General features: G+C 39.6%; 2 protein-coding genes across 2 annotated transcripts; both read left to right on the top strand.

Moving 5' to 3' along the window:
• The first annotated feature begins 968 nt into the window (after positions 1-968).
• On the top strand, positions 969-8,100 carry cfap91 (cilia and flagella associated protein 91). The gene is made up of 17 exons (XM_042495191.1): positions 969-1,131; positions 1,212-1,288; positions 1,976-2,133; positions 2,225-2,305; positions 2,487-2,543; positions 2,641-2,819; positions 3,035-3,212; positions 4,826-4,983; positions 5,099-5,242; positions 5,351-5,469; positions 6,269-6,382; positions 6,479-6,550; positions 6,683-6,829; positions 6,910-7,131; positions 7,421-7,569; positions 7,657-7,748; positions 7,906-8,100. Exons 1-17 carry the CDS (start codon positions 1,044-1,046, stop codon positions 8,094-8,096), a joined length of 2,226 nt encoding a protein of 741 aa, XP_042351125.1. The 5' UTR covers positions 969-1,043; the 3' UTR covers positions 8,097-8,100.
• Positions 8,101-8,726: 626 nt separating this feature from the next.
• nr1i2 (nuclear receptor subfamily 1, group I, member 2) lies at positions 8,727-13,192 on the top strand. The gene is made up of 4 exons (XM_042494910.1): positions 8,727-9,109; positions 9,528-9,555; positions 11,716-11,902; positions 12,741-13,192. Exons 1-4 carry the CDS (start codon positions 8,880-8,882, stop codon positions 12,920-12,922), a joined length of 627 nt encoding a protein of 208 aa, XP_042350844.1. The 5' UTR covers positions 8,727-8,879; the 3' UTR covers positions 12,923-13,192.
• The last annotated feature ends 1,795 nt before the right edge of the window (positions 13,193-14,987 follow it).

Raw genomic sequence — 14,987 nt, 5'->3', positions numbered from 1 at the left:
TAATACTACTACTGCTAATATCATTATTACTATTATTTTCATTACTTTCAGTGTCAGTCAATCAGACGTTCTTGTGAACTTTCAGCTGAAAATTGACATATTCTTCAGTTATTGTTTTGGTTTGTAATGGTATTATAGTATTGAAATTCAGTCTTTAAAAAAAAAAAAAAAAACTTGCATTAAAGAGTAGGTTGAAGCCATATTTTATTTTTATATTATTTTTTATAAACATTTTATTCAAGGAAAGCTACATTTGTAACAAAATGCACCAATCAGAAAAGAGACTGAATGTAATGACTTTCTGGTTCCGGAAGTATATTTACCCATTGTAGCCTAGGTTTTTGTTTGCCTTAAATCTAAAACACATTTTTATGTCATGATTACAAGGTCATTGGATAATTTATTTATTAATTTTTTCAGTTTGAAACGGCGAACGTCTTTTTTTTTTCACTTTTATTCAGTTCATGGAAACAGAAAGTTAAAATCAAGCCACAAATTATTTGGTACATTCATATTCTTTGGGTACATAACTTCCCATGATCGAACAGGGACAGGGAGAGGACAGGCTTTCACTACTACAATACCCATAAGCCTCTGCTACAGTTGCTATGGAGTAGAAGAAGTCAGCACCAGCTGGGGCAAAGAACCTCAGTCGTTGCTGCTTAAAACATTTAAAAAGAAGCTTGGCGCGGACCGATTTAATCCAACTACTGATTGTGTTATTAAGTTTCGACAAAACGATATTTCGAGCTCCGGTTTGCCGTTACCGGTGAGCTCGATTGCGACTGCACACGTCCATTATTTGTAGAGTCTCAAGACTAATGTCGTCTTCTGCTCCAACTGTCGCCTGACGTTTTATGTACAAAATTAAACAACTCCTCCCACTTTCGAACGCTCAGTTTACCGTCTCCATGGTAACATTGTTAAAACCAAAAGGTGCAGCAACTATGATCTGTCTCACCTTCACACTGATTATTAAAAACAACAGACTTTATTGATGTCGCCGTCTGAATAGCGTTTTCTTATTTAACGGAGATAAGAAAATGAGCGTGTCTGTCACTCACACTATTCTCAAGAATAATGATGCTAGAAAAGCTGTTCTGCGGGAACGGCTTTATGACCACTTATACGGTGAGTAAACTGGCTGATACTATCTGTAAACCTGCTAGCTAGGTTAGCTAACTCACTTGGCTGAACTGTTGTTGCTGCAGATCCAGTCTACACAGTGTCATCGGAGGTAGACCATGCCAGGTCCAACCTCAAGGCCTACGTCTCTCAGGACAGACTTGTAAGTTGTGTTTTTATTTTGTTTCTAACAATAAGGATGGGTGATATCATCACATAACGTCTACTAACAATCAGGTTAAGACTCGGGAAGATTTTTTCATTTTTGCATTTTTTCTCCTATTATTTTGCCACAACTATAACCACAACAGCAAAATCAAAGGCAAAAGTTACGTTGGCTTATTAACTATATTAAACAGAAGATATGTTTGGTTACAATGCACTGTTATTCGGTTTTGTGAGTTTATGTTGTGTTGCTTGTATTGCTCCTAAGAATGCACAGATTTGTCAAAAAATAATAACGTGTTGACTTGTTTACAGGATAAGGTTATCCTAAGATAATAGTATTTATTGTAAAAAATATATAGCATAAATAAATGTGTCATAATATGGTAAATTTGATTTTGAAGAGTTCTGAAGAACAGAACAGACATATCTTTTTGGAGTTGTTGGGTTCTGAGGGTATTCAAAATAAATACAAAATATGAACACTTAACATTAAACGTTCCTCCCCCAAGCCAAATTAAAAGACATAACTCCCTCCCCAGTGCTTAAAAAATATTTGGAGTGCCTCTCTCATTTTGCACCAGCTCCTGTGCTCTTATTAATAATAAATAGTAACCTGACACACGAGGGAAAAACAAACTGAATGCATGCACTTGCTGACTGCATTTCTCTCTGCCTTTTTCAGAGGAGAATGCCTGAGTTTGGGTCTATGTTCAGTAACCTGTCCCACCACCCACGGTATACTGTTCAACTGGACCCTCCAGACCCAGTACCAGCCTTTATTGATCGTCGTTGGCGAGGCCACACAGAGCAGCGCAGAGAGGCTCTGCAGCAGATGGCTGGGTAACAACAGCTAACACAATTTAAATGAGCAGAGAACTCTGTTAAACATTACAAATAAAAACTGTGTCACTTGGCATTATTGTCTTGACAGGATTATTCCAAATGCTAAGTCATGGCTAAAAAAGGAAGAGAACCATGTGACCGGAGCTGATCGCTGGAAATACTTTAAATGGTTTGATATGTGTGTTTATACTCTGATGGTTTGAATATAGTGGAATACAGTCATAGTAACTTCATTTTACAGCAGTTATCTCAGCCTGACAGTTTAGTAAAGATAACTGCCATAATCCTGCAGTTTCTACATCACATACTACTGTAGTTTCCGTCATGGTGTTCCTTTCTGTTTTCTTTAGCCCTCTGATTCCCTCTGGACAGCACGCTCCCCCAGATGTGATTTTTGCATTGCCGAAGTAAGTTTAACAGCTCCTTACACTTTATTATTTTCCAGCCATCTCTGTTGTGCCTTTTTGCTGTTAGAGGTCACATCCTCTCTGTTCGTCTCAGCAGAGGAGACTTTGTAGCCACTGGAGGAAAGAATGCTGAGCAACAGCCGACCCACTTCACCGTGGGGGTCCAGACCGACTACAGGGAAAGTGAAACACAGACAGACCCGTACAGCCCTGAGTATGTGGTGCAACCTGGGACGACTCCCTCAGAGCTCCTGCAGCTGGCAGCTTTGACTTGGGGTACACGATCAACTGTTCAGATTGTTATTACATACACCATAATGTCTATTTGTAAAACTATCCAGCGCTCCTGCTGGTGCTTTCAGCTAAATAATCGATCTGTATCTACCAGCTGAATTGTGCTTGTACTTATCGTGTTTTATAATGACTTACCAATAGGTCTCACTACCTCTGAAAATTACATTTAAACCCACTGTGATGACAATACCCCTCAGGTCGTGGTCTGCCTGCAGGCCTGGCAGAGGTGGAAATGATTGAGCGGGCACGTGTCAAACGAGCTTGGGAGGCCTCCCTTCCTCCGTTGAATGACCTTAGTCAGCTGGACAAAAGGAGACGTATGATGGAGGAGATGGAGGCCCAAGAGTGGGCTTTCAGAGAAGCAGAAATACAGAAGTAAGTTGTGATGCACCTTACCTATTTTTTTTTTTTTTTTATCCCTAACTGGAAAAGAGATTAATAGAAAAGTAAATCACTACTGACCTAAAATGTTATTGTGCAGTATTGGCAAATATTTGACCTGTTAGCTTGTACCTCTTGCCAAGTAGTCAGATGTTTTAAGACATCTGCTATAATAAATGTCAGACAGCATATAAAAAAAAAACAAACCCTAAACTTGTTTAGAGCTGTGCATTGCTATTTTTTTTAGATTCTACCACTGGGGACGCCAAAGTTGGAAATTGCTGACACAGGTTTGAACAAAAACTAGAATAGAAAAGACAAGACAACAAAAGAAAAGAAAAGTGTGTGGGGGGAATCTTTATTGTCCACCAAGTTGGAAATTTGTCTTTGGCCCACCAGACACAGGAGACAACATAATAAAAAACAGACGAGCAGTTACAAACATATAGACACGGTCAGTTACACTTACACTGACACTTTACACTATTCCTGTGAAATCAGTTCATATCATTATCTGTCTGAGGTGTACTACTTGAAACTCATCAGTCACTTTGTTGAGTTAAGAATATTGGTGGCACTTGGGATGAAGGACTTCTTCCACACATTTTAAGTTGCTAGAAAGACTCTATAGCGCCTCAGACTGACTGAAAAGAGGTTGGGAGCCATCTGCCAAGATACCCCTCGCTTTCTATCTTGTCCTGTCTGTGAAGAGTTGCATCAAGGGCTTTTGCAGCTTGCCAGATATGTTGCTTGTCATTGACACAATCCTGGAGAGTGTATTCTTAGATGTGCAGTTTAAGTGACTTTACCAGGAGGGATAGTGGAAGGATAAAACACTATAGTTTTGTTCACTAATTTTAAAATATGCCAACTAACTCAGAGGCCACTAAGTTTCAAAAGAAGACCGTTGTAAAGGTAGTTTATCCTTCATATCTTTTTTTATCATTTTTAAATTCCATGAGCACATACGACAGGAGCTAATAGAGTTGTGTGCGGATTATGTGTTTTGGTAGGCCAATCTGAAAGCTAATGTTGACCTGGTTTCCTTGACAAAAAGCCTGTGGGATTTTCCACTGGGTTTTGGATGATTGCAGAGAATAATCTCTTTGGTAAACAAATGTTTATGATGCACCTTTTTTCAGCGAGATAGAATCTTCACAAATGAACACTGCTTTTATGATATTTAAACATAAATGGCATCGCCAAGGTAAAGGGCTAACTCTAAGCTACAAACAAACTACACTACCAACATGGCATGAAGACACATAAAAGCTTTAAAGTTCACAGTGGGGTATTTACTGATGTATTTTACATTGTAGAACAAAGGGTGGAAATCTTTTAAGCTTGTGTAAACCGCAGCCCTTATTTCAGGCATCTAAGCAAAAACCCATTTGAAAACCCATTGACTTTAAGACGAGGGAACTGGAAGTCCAAAGATGCGAACTCAGTTGCGGGTTCAAGCACTCCTTCCTGCACCACTCTTTATATGTCTAACCAAATACTGATTCATCTTATTCAGCAGTCTTGTTAAACCCCTCCTTTTGCTGTTTTTACCATGCAAAACCTGCCCTTCTTCAGAGGTCTCTGTTTCTGTACGTGGTGGCCAGGTTACAAGACGCTCGCCTTGCTGTGCTGAAGGACCTCTTGAGGCAAAGAGACGAAGCCCAGAAAGAAGTCACAAACGAGAGACTGAACCAGATATATTCTAAGCTCTTAAAAGAGAAAGAGACCAAGCAGCAGAAGATTCACAGTGACTACATCAGGTGTAAGACCACCGCTGCCTCTGCTTTAGCACAGCGTTCTCATCATAAATATATTATTCAATGATTTGTTTCATTCCTTCTCATCCCTCTCTTCTTCTTCAACATTTTTGTCTGTAGCACTGAGAAAACTGGAAGTTAAGCACAGAAATGTGGAGGGAAAACGAGAGAAACTCGTCAAAAACTTTGCAGATTCTCGGAGCCACAGGGAAACCCTCACCTCCAACAATAAGTTAAAAAACCACTACCTAGACACAAGTGAAGGTCTGAATCTGCTTTTGTAAAAAGTAGAGTCGAGTGGATCATTTTAATACTAGCATCAGAGACACCAGTGTCTGTTATTGTGTTAAGATAATTCTTTGTCAATTATAGGCTTACGGAAACTAGAGGCAGTCTTCAGGCCATGGGACAAAAAACCCAAAGTCAGCATCATCAAGACAGTGATCAAGCCTCCTGAGAGCAGAGAGGTAGAACTGATGAAGAAATACAAGGTAAAGCAGAAAGAAACATGTCAGTCAAGCACATCACTTAAAGACATATTCTAGTTTTTTTAAGTGGAGTTGTATGAGGTCCATTGACTGTATATTGCATACAATAGATGCCAGTCAGTGCGCACCCAGTTTGGGGAAGCAGGCAGGTGTCTGACATGGAAGCTAAGCAATGTACTGCTGTGTGTTGTGTGTTGTGTCAACAACAAAGTGTATTTTAAAGTGTATTGCTCTCTTCAAAACAAGACTACATTGGGAAAAACAGTGAGTTAACATTTCTGAACATAGGAGCTGCTGGTCTACCACTGCCTCAGAAAGCTATTTTTATTGTGATTTTCTGTGACTTTGGCATTTAAAAAGGTTAGTTAGGCTTCACAAAATCAAACAATGACACAAACTAACAAATTGATCAAGAAGCACTTAGACCAGCAGCTTCCATGTTCAGTGAGCAAACATGTTTTTGTCAGTGGAGTCTGGTAGCTTTGAGGAAAACATGGATGGGAATCTGAAACCATCAATGGCTTCCTCGTAAGGAAGGAAGGTAAGGAAGAAAAAATACTCCTAATGAAGCATTGTATTGATTTTTTTAGATGGGACTTTTTGAAGGTGGCTAAATTTTGTTTTGTGGCAGACCCCTACTAACAGTAGTACATAGCAGACTCCAGCCTGCTTCTCAAAGCTGACATCTACTGTATGTAATATAATGACTATGGATAGGAGCCTCATACAACCCAAATCCCAAAAATCCAAACTATCTCTTTATAATCTGCATACACATGGATTGTTAATTGTGGCTCCACAGGCTTTGAAGGAGGCGGAGAAAGAGAAAGTGAGCAAGAAGTCTTTGCGTTTTCTTGTCAAGAGGGAGAAGCCTCTTCCTCGACCTGTCACTCCCAGAGTGGAGGAGCCACCAGAGGTCAGCTAATGTTTCTGACTCTAATTGACACTGACCTTGTTCATCCTACATGTTTCATTTTGATTATGTTGATTAACATTTATGTGCCTCATTAAGGGGGATGAGGAGAAGGAGCTCGCAGTCATCCACTTGCAGAAACTACTGAGAGGAAGAAGTATCCAACATGAGGTCTGAACATACCTGCACACACGTGTGTTTGTGTGTGTTTACCTGCATTTCTGTGACTTTTTTTAAGCACCTACAGAAATAGTTGCATGAGTTTTAAGTTATTTCATCTGTGTTCACTTCTATGTTGTACAGATGTTTAAAGGAAAAGAGAACAACCTGGAGCTCATTCAGGAACTGAGGACAGTCCACGCACTGCAGAGTGAGGAGCAAGAGCTGCAGAAATCTGACAAAGAGCTCGTAATGAGCCTTAAAAAACAGAGAGACAAATGTAGACACAAGGTGAAACACAGAGGCGCACTGACACACAAAATGTTGCAAATTCCAAACAATCTCGTCATACCTTCTCTCTCCCCTCGCAGACAATTCAAGATGAGGCGTCTCAGGCCGCAGTGGTCGGTGCAGAGCTTGAACACCTGTACGACACATTGTCCAAGGAGCTTATTCATCTCCAGGAAGAGCGCAGGATCCACGCCTTTACACTACTGGCTGAGAGAGACCGCCGCCTGCGAGAGGCTGAGGAGAGCGGGAGGAGACAGGTGGAGGAGCGCAGGCGCAGAGAAGAAGATGAGATCTTCAGACAGGTGCGTGTATATATGACATGTTTTTTTTATCTGAGTGTGCAAAGAGAGAGCGTGTGGTGCACATGTTCAACCCTTTGAAACCTGAGAAAATTGGCTTGTTTTATTTCCAAAAAAAGAGGGAAAGAAATAAAAACTAAGCAAGAAAGTAGTAAAAAGTACAGGTATCAGGGCTCAAAGGTTTAAATACTTGTTGAAAGGGGTGAAAGTAGCACAAGAGAAGTGATGTCACTTCAGTTTTCAAAGGGTCAGACGATTAGCATGTGTTTGTTTCCTCTACACTCTGTCACAGGTAGTGCAGGTTCACCAGGAAACTGTGGATTTATATTTGGAGGACATCATACTCGGGACCTTGGAGCAGACATCTGACCAGCAGGCCAGAGAAGAGATTCACAGGAAAGCAAAGGAGGTCAGCGACATTGCTTATGCCATGGAGGAAAGGTAATGGATACCTCAATGTGTCTGCTGATGTTTGGTGTTCAGAAATTAAAACAGTATTGAACAAAAATCATTTGTGTGTGTGAGCAGCAGGAACAATCTTCAGTCGGAGGAGATAGTGTCAGAGTTGGTGTACAGTTTTCTCATCCCAGAGGTCGAGAAGATCACGGTCAGACAAAGAGGTACGGGAGATTTTTCTGCTTGCACTGCATCAACACATTTTTAACATATAATACATTTTTCTTAATAGAAACAAACAAAAATAACAATTGACAATGACAAAGCTAAAGGGCAGATGTTTTACTTCCTGTTTGTAACCTTGTGATTTCTCTCTCCCAGTGCACCAGAGGCAGCATAGACACTTGCAGGCAGCTCGGAGCATCATTCAGGGGACTGCGGAGCATTCTGAGATCCTTCCTAGTCCTCTGGGGGCCGCACAGTTGACCTGTCCCACCGAGAGAGCCTCCAACCGAGTCCTCAAGGACACGATCAGCCAAGGACAGCAGGAGGCAGCAACACATTCAAAATAAGTAAAGAGAGGACTAAAAATACAAAAAGTGTTCTGAGATGAAGTCCGATGTCTCAGTATGTTGTCATATTGTTAAAATATATATTTAACAATCAGCATTCTGCTAAATCATCCAGGTCAAGTGCTATATTGTAGGCAGCTGGATTTGTTTCTTGAAGACATTTCATCTCTCATCCAAGAGGCTTTTTCAGTTTTGGATGAGAGGTGACACATATTTAAGAAACTCATACAAGTCCAGTTGCCTACAATTTAACACTAGGGACTTAATGATCATTGAGAGTTTATGGGTTAATTATAGCCTATTGATTATTACGTCTTACATATTTTTAACTAGACTGTATAATATATTCCCATTTTTTCTGTCAGGGTTGAAGTACATGTTCTGTTTCTATCAGGGGACTCTGCCAGTGGGGTAACAATGGGGGTATGGAGGGTCGCTGAATGGGGAGGGGGGGTTCAAATATTTGTTAGGTCACAGCTGGTTTCAGGGAGCCCAGTTTTTATTGGTGGCCCTGCACTTCACCATAACCAGTTGACTCTTTCCCTCTACCACTCTGAGCAGCTCTGAAGCACTTTTCATTTTAATTTGACAGAAAGTGGCTTGAGGATTGTTTAGCGAAATATTTTACAAAAGAGACTGATAAATTGAGTCATTCAGTGACTTATTTACAGAAATGTGCTTTAAAGCGTAAAGGAAGCTCTGCATTTCATTTAAGATGAGATCAAGTCATTGGGTGATTGTTGACCACCAGAGGGTGGCAAAGGTGTTGCAGACTGTTTCCGGATGACAAGATCTGATAGGGAGACTAAGGAAAAAGTTGAGACAAAATCTGTTTCTGCTTCTTTTTGGAGTTTGAAGTTTGGAGACAGTTTATTTGTCTGCAGAAGTGACACTGAATGGTGTGGTAAATGTGGAGGACATGACTGTGACAGAGACTGTGTGACTGAACCAGAGTGTGTCCTTTGTAAAGGCCATCATGCGGCATGGGAGGCTACCTGTCCGCAGAGAGTGAGGTAGGCGATGGTCATATATTGCACTGCTGGTATTGTGAGAAAGACGGAAAAAATAGAGGTCATTATTAATGCGGCAAGGAGATTTCTGGATGTTGGATATGTTTCGGGAGAGGATGTACAGCAGCTGTGGAGAGACGCGTTTAGGCGCTCTCAATCAGCCGAGAAGTAGGAAGGAGTAATGTGATTATTATCATTATTATTATTATTATTATGATTATTATTGGTATTGTTGTTAATCCTTGGTTAGTGGAGACCTTAGGTTGAATCCAATAGGTGGCGGTTGCGACTTTACGGACGCCAACCGCCGTTAAACCCAGCAGAAGAAGAAAAAGAAGGAAAGGATCCACCTCCCTCAGATGCGTTCACTGTGGTTAATGAGAGGCTGTGCTGCCTCCTCCCCTTTTTCATTTCTCTGTAGAGCAGCCACGCTGTGTGCGTCCTGTGAGGTAATTTCCTTTAACACTTTGCTTTACATATTGCACTATTGATGCTATATTGTTATGAGTTTGTTTTCCCCTTGCAGAGCTAAAATCACATGTCATTTAAATACCCTGATTTTGAAATAAAATCGCTCAGCTGCTAGGGAAAACGGCTGACTGCTTCTTTTTCCTTGCTCATTTTAAGTAAACCTCGGTGTTTTAACATGCATTTGGCTTTCTAAGTGACTTCCCCTTTTTCACAGCTTTACCTTAAAATGACTTTTAAAATTGTAGTTTCATATTCCTGCCAGTGGCATTTAATCAAGCAAATATCTGCCGTGGGAACCTTTTTTTTTAAATGTAGGAATTTTCTATGTTATAAGCCTACAATAGCTCACTTAAAGTGAGAGGAATTATTTTGGGGATATACATTTATCACGTTTTCCAAAAAAAGACATATTTAACCCTTTGATACCTGAGCAAATTGGCCTGATTTCTTTTAAAAACATAGATATGACCCCTCCAAAATGGCAAGAAGTTCATCCAAAGTAACAACTTTCTTTTGAAAGTCAGTTTGGAGATTTTGAGAGATGCGTAATGTTTGGGCAGGCGGGCACTGCACCCCTGATACCCCCGCCTTGGCGACGGGCCATTCCTGTGGGCTGCAGCCAGGAATACTTGTACTACTAGCCCAGTATCAAAACATCAAACTACACGGCCAACAGGAGGAGCTGATGCAATACTCGCTCTCACCTGTTGATTGTATACTGAATTTAAAATCCACAGGGATTACGGAGAAACCTCATGTACTGCACACAGCTGTTTGTACATCTGAAATCACTTTGAGATAGACCTAAAAAAATACTTTATTGAAGTCTGTCTCAGTTCAGTTGCATTTATTTGGCTTGAAGATTGGAACCAATACTAAATTACTACACCAACTGAGTACATTGGGGATTTAGCCTGGGCCTCTGTAGGGGGATCATCCCCCAGGATAAAAAAAAATGAATACGCTTTTTTTTATTCCTGTTTTATGTACTCTGACACCATGTTTCTATATAAAACTAATAGCAATATATAATATCTCATGTTGTCATTTCAATGTCTGTGTGTTTATGTTTGTGTTTCTTATAATGTGCTGAAATTTTAACCTTTTTTTGGGTGGAGTCTTCAAATAAGCCCACTCATTCTTTGCCTCTCCCTCCATTGTATGCTGTGTTGTTATTATTATTAGTCATTTTATGTTTTTTACATGGTGCAATAATAATAGTGTAAATGTATAAAAAATAATAATAATATAATAATAAAAATAATAATAATAAATAATTTAACAGAATGCATAACAACTGCTATCATTAAAAATTAATTGACCGGGTTTGGAAAAATAGTTAAATGTATTGATTTATGGTAACAGTGGTGAAAAGTAACTGTACATTTATTTAAGTACAAGTATGAACTGAATGACGGATTATTACATCCAGGGCTTTTAAGTTATTAGGCCTTTTCCCATTTTTGAAATATATGTTTCTACATATGTTCCTACATGTTTATATCCTGGACTATTTATTAAACAATCAGGGATGAAGCCTCAGACACCAAGGCCCAACAATGCCACTGATCAAAACCCATATTAAACCCATTGGCATGTTTCCATTTGTCATGTCTCTTAACCTGATTATAGTGTTGTGCAAACATAACTAAAAATTACAGTCGTGTCATGCATCAGGTAATTTTAAAAATAAGTATTATTGAAAGTAATAAGAGTCAATTCAGTACCCCTGTTGAAAACTGGACACTTTCAACTGAACTGCCCCGATGACGATTTCTGAACACTGTAAGTATTATTTGAAATTCTTTGTTGGAGTTTGAAATGGTTTGCCACTGTGAATGTTTATCCACAGGAAATGAATCACAATACATGACTTTCAATTGACGTCAATTTCTTAACTGAGCCTTTATTCACAGTTAAGCATCACTGCACCTTTATTCAAACACTTTATAACGAACGAAAATGATTCAGGCATATATAGTTGTCTTGTCCTTATACTTGATGGTAAGAATGTTTAAACACATCATTGCTGTTACTCACTGTAACTTCAACCCCATTTCTTCCAAAATCAATGTTCTGTGTGAAATGAATCAGTAGAAAATTACCAATGACTTGATTTATCTAATTATCCCTTATAGGTGAAAATGAATAAGGACACTGGAGTGCAGAGCATCCTACAAGCGCTCGCAAGCCACGATGAAGAAGAGGATGAGGAACGGAAGGTGACAGAAAACGAGGAGTCCAGAGCCTGCGGTGTGTATGGAGATCTGGCCAAAGGTTACCACTTAAATGCCGTGACGTGTGAAGGCTGCAAGGGCTTCTCAGGTGAGGTTGTTTAACTCGTTTTTTCTCTCACAGTCTGTAATTTCTACTGCAGGTTGTGACATTTATAACAACAAACAGGGACATCTGTAATATAAGAGAGAGGTGACAAAATGCTTCTCACTTTTAGTAAATATAACAACATCAACTCTAAATCAAGTAACTTACTAACACTCATAATCAAGGTAGATTTACAGATTATTAGTTATTTAGGAAGATTTTCTGGAACACAGTTTGGTTTTTATTGGATTACTTTGTATCATGCATGCATCTGCCAAACTAATCATGAGCGTTGCCACCAGATTTCTCATTGACTCACTTATTCAGATGTGCTGTAGGGACAGGACCCTACATTTCTAAAACAAAAGATGGTTCCACTGTGATGCCATCATCAGATCAGGATAATGCATTTTATACCCATATAGTCAATTTTCAACGCATACCTTGAGAGGCAAGGAAGAAAATTATTTTTGGGGAAAAGTAATCTTTTTCAGGGTACAAACTTTTTCAGGATACAAACAGACTTTTGTCAGGATATTTTTTCTATTTTTTTTTTTCCATCTGTTTATTTGTGTGAAATTTTTAGTTTCTTATTTGAGAAAAAATATAACCACTTTTTGCAAATTAATAACGAAATAGAAAAAAAAAATGTATAACCTCCTTCACCAAGAAAGTAAGTAATATCCTGATGCAACAAATGATCCCATATTATTTTAACACAAACCCTTTGTGTTTATCTTTGCATAAAGTAATTGTAACACGTATGTTATGTGAGGAGCTCATTATTTAAATTTCCATGGATGACATACAGTACACGCAGACATTCTTCGTGTCCTTGCAGTGGTCATGTCTGAGGAGGAGGTATTGGTGAGGAGGATCAGATTCCAGACGAGGAAGGTGCTTTACACACCAGTACAACTTTCATTCCAACAAGAGGAAACCATTCAAGAGCTGCTCTGCGGCCACCGCAACTCCTTTGACTCAGCGTTTTATCGCTTTAGTGGTTATAGGGTGTTTGAATGACTGCCAGGAGGTTTGAGGCGTTGTCTTCATCATTGTTTTGACATGTCTGTACGACGCTTGAGAAACGTTCTTTTGCGAGTGAGTAAAACCAGTGTGAAAACTCCCTCTGCTCCATCTCCACCTCCCTCTCGCCCTCCTCATCCACTCTCTCTGGTGAAAAACAAGAGAACCAAGAGGTCAGAAACGGCAGTGTTTTCACTGCTCTTTCACACATGGCTGACCTCACCAATGTGTGCCTCAGAGTATATATATATTTTTTCTTTTTCTTTTGAAACATGCATTCCAGATGCCTTCCACAACTGAAACATATTCACTATGAGGTGTGTTTCTCTTATAGATCTCTAAGCATAGGACACCAAATTTCTCTGTTGAAAGGAGCCATGTTTGAAATTATGCAAATTTGCTTCACCATGGTGTTCAACGCAAAAACTGGCATCTGAGATTGCAGCCATATTACGTACTGCATAGTTGACGCTGTACAAGGTGGGAAAACCTACATAAGCAAAAGCCAACACATTGTTTCATATGTTTAAAGCAGTAGACTTGGCTGTTTCTACTGTGCAGTCTGAAAATGTAAGTTTTTAATATTTGCTAACCTTTAGGGAAATATTGATCTTATTGCAAGTATACTTTTTGGTCATGATTAATATAGAGAACGAGCCCACTGATTATGCATTTTAGGGGTGTAGTGCTATTTGTTTAAGTATCATTGAACATCTATAATAAATGTGCATGCTTGAAGGCCTCTGTGAATTTGTGGCTCCTTTCAATGGTTATATTACCCCTGCTCCTGTGGTGGCAAGTTTAAACACATGAGTCAGTGATCATGGACTGATTGGATAATGAGTGGATTTCCGAGTGCTTAAAAAATGTATATGATTTTCAACCGGATTTTAAAAAAGTGGCGGGGTGTCATTTGGGTGCGCTCTGCCCAACAATTGCACTGAATGCAAAGAAACTTTGGATACAGCTGCTTTGACGTTTTACAATGATATGTAGTGATATCGCTTACCAACGTGAAGGCTAAAGCCAGCTAACGAGGTCATGCACAGGAGACCAAAGACAAGACTAGACAGTGGCTAATTAAAATGCACACACCACCAACTAGAAAGGTCTGAATGACTTGAGGTTACAGTATATGCTCTCAGTGTCCTTATGTGTTACAACGAAGGACAGCCTTCAGAGTTTTTCTTAATTGTTAAAAAAAAAAAAAATCTGTCAAAGATGGAAAATGTTTGTGGTAACACAACCTCTGAGACATCATATTCCATCATATTTGAAAAAGTTTCTTTGATAAGCTATAATCTTTTTACCTTTTTCTAATTCAACAAGCAATTTGCTGTATTTTAGCATACAGAAAACAACAGAAAGGTTGAATTACAATGTACAAGGTAGAAGGTTATTGTCATTTTTGGCTTAAGAAGAAATGAAATTGAAGTTGATCCTTAATCCTGCTACATTTTTTTGTGGCATCGAAGCAGGAGTTGAGGAGTCTCACAGCCTGGGGAAAGAAGCTTCTCTGTAGTCTGGTGGTTCGGCAGCAGATACTTCTGTATCTTTTTCCAGACGGCAGCAGGGTGGGGGCACTGTGGCTGGGGTGCTGCAGACACCTCACTTCACCGAGGTCACTGATGCTCTGTAGATGGGAACCAGTGATGTTCGTTTTACTCACCTGCTGTAGAGCCGTCCTGTCCTGGGCCGTGCACGAACCATGCCAGTTTGTGATGTTCCTAGTCAGTATGGTTAACCAGGATCTTGATCTGGAATTTAGCTGTCATAGGTTTCTTTAGGAAGTAGAGTCTTTTCTGTGCTTTTTAAACCTGGGTGGTGATGACCAAGATAGGTTACTCAGTGATAGAAATTCCAAGCAACCTATAGCTGTTCACCTGCTCCACCTCAGCTCTGCTGATGTAGACACGAGTGTGTGTTTTTGCCTCCTCTTTTCTAAAATCAACAATCTTGGTTTTACTGATGTTGAGCAGTAGGTTGTTCTCTGTACACCACTCCACATTGTTGATTTCCTCCCAGTATGAACTCTCATTTTTCATTTTTCGACATACTATAT

The sequence above is a fragment of the Plectropomus leopardus genome, chromosome 10 (genome assembly GCF_008729295.1).
Source record: "Plectropomus leopardus isolate mb chromosome 10, YSFRI_Pleo_2.0, whole genome shotgun sequence".
Classification (NCBI taxonomy): Eukaryota; Metazoa; Chordata; class Actinopteri; order Perciformes; family Serranidae; genus Plectropomus; species Plectropomus leopardus.
This window is presented reverse-complemented; position numbering and strand designations above follow the sequence as displayed.

Coding starts and splice junctions, on each gene's coding strand:
- cfap91 (XM_042495191.1), top strand. CDS start 1,044: ATGAGCGTGTCTGTCACTCACACTATTCTCAAGAATAATGATGCTAGA. Junction 2,544..2,640: donor GTGATTTTTGCATTGCCGAA/GTAAGTTTAACA, acceptor TCGTCTCAGCAG/AGGAGACTTTGTAGCCACTG. Junction 4,984..5,098: donor TCACAGTGACTACATCAGGT/GTAAGACCACCG, acceptor TTTTGTCTGTAG/CACTGAGAAAACTGGAAGTT.
- nr1i2 (XM_042494910.1), top strand. CDS start 8,880: ATGACAAGATCTGATAGGGAGACTAAGGAAAAAGTTGAGACAAAATCT. Junction 9,556..11,715: donor CGCTGTGTGCGTCCTGTGAG/GTAATTTCCTTT, acceptor TATCCCTTATAG/GTGAAAATGAATAAGGACAC. Junction 11,903..12,740: donor AGGCTGCAAGGGCTTCTCAG/GTGAGGTTGTTT, acceptor GTGTCCTTGCAG/TGGTCATGTCTGAGGAGGAG.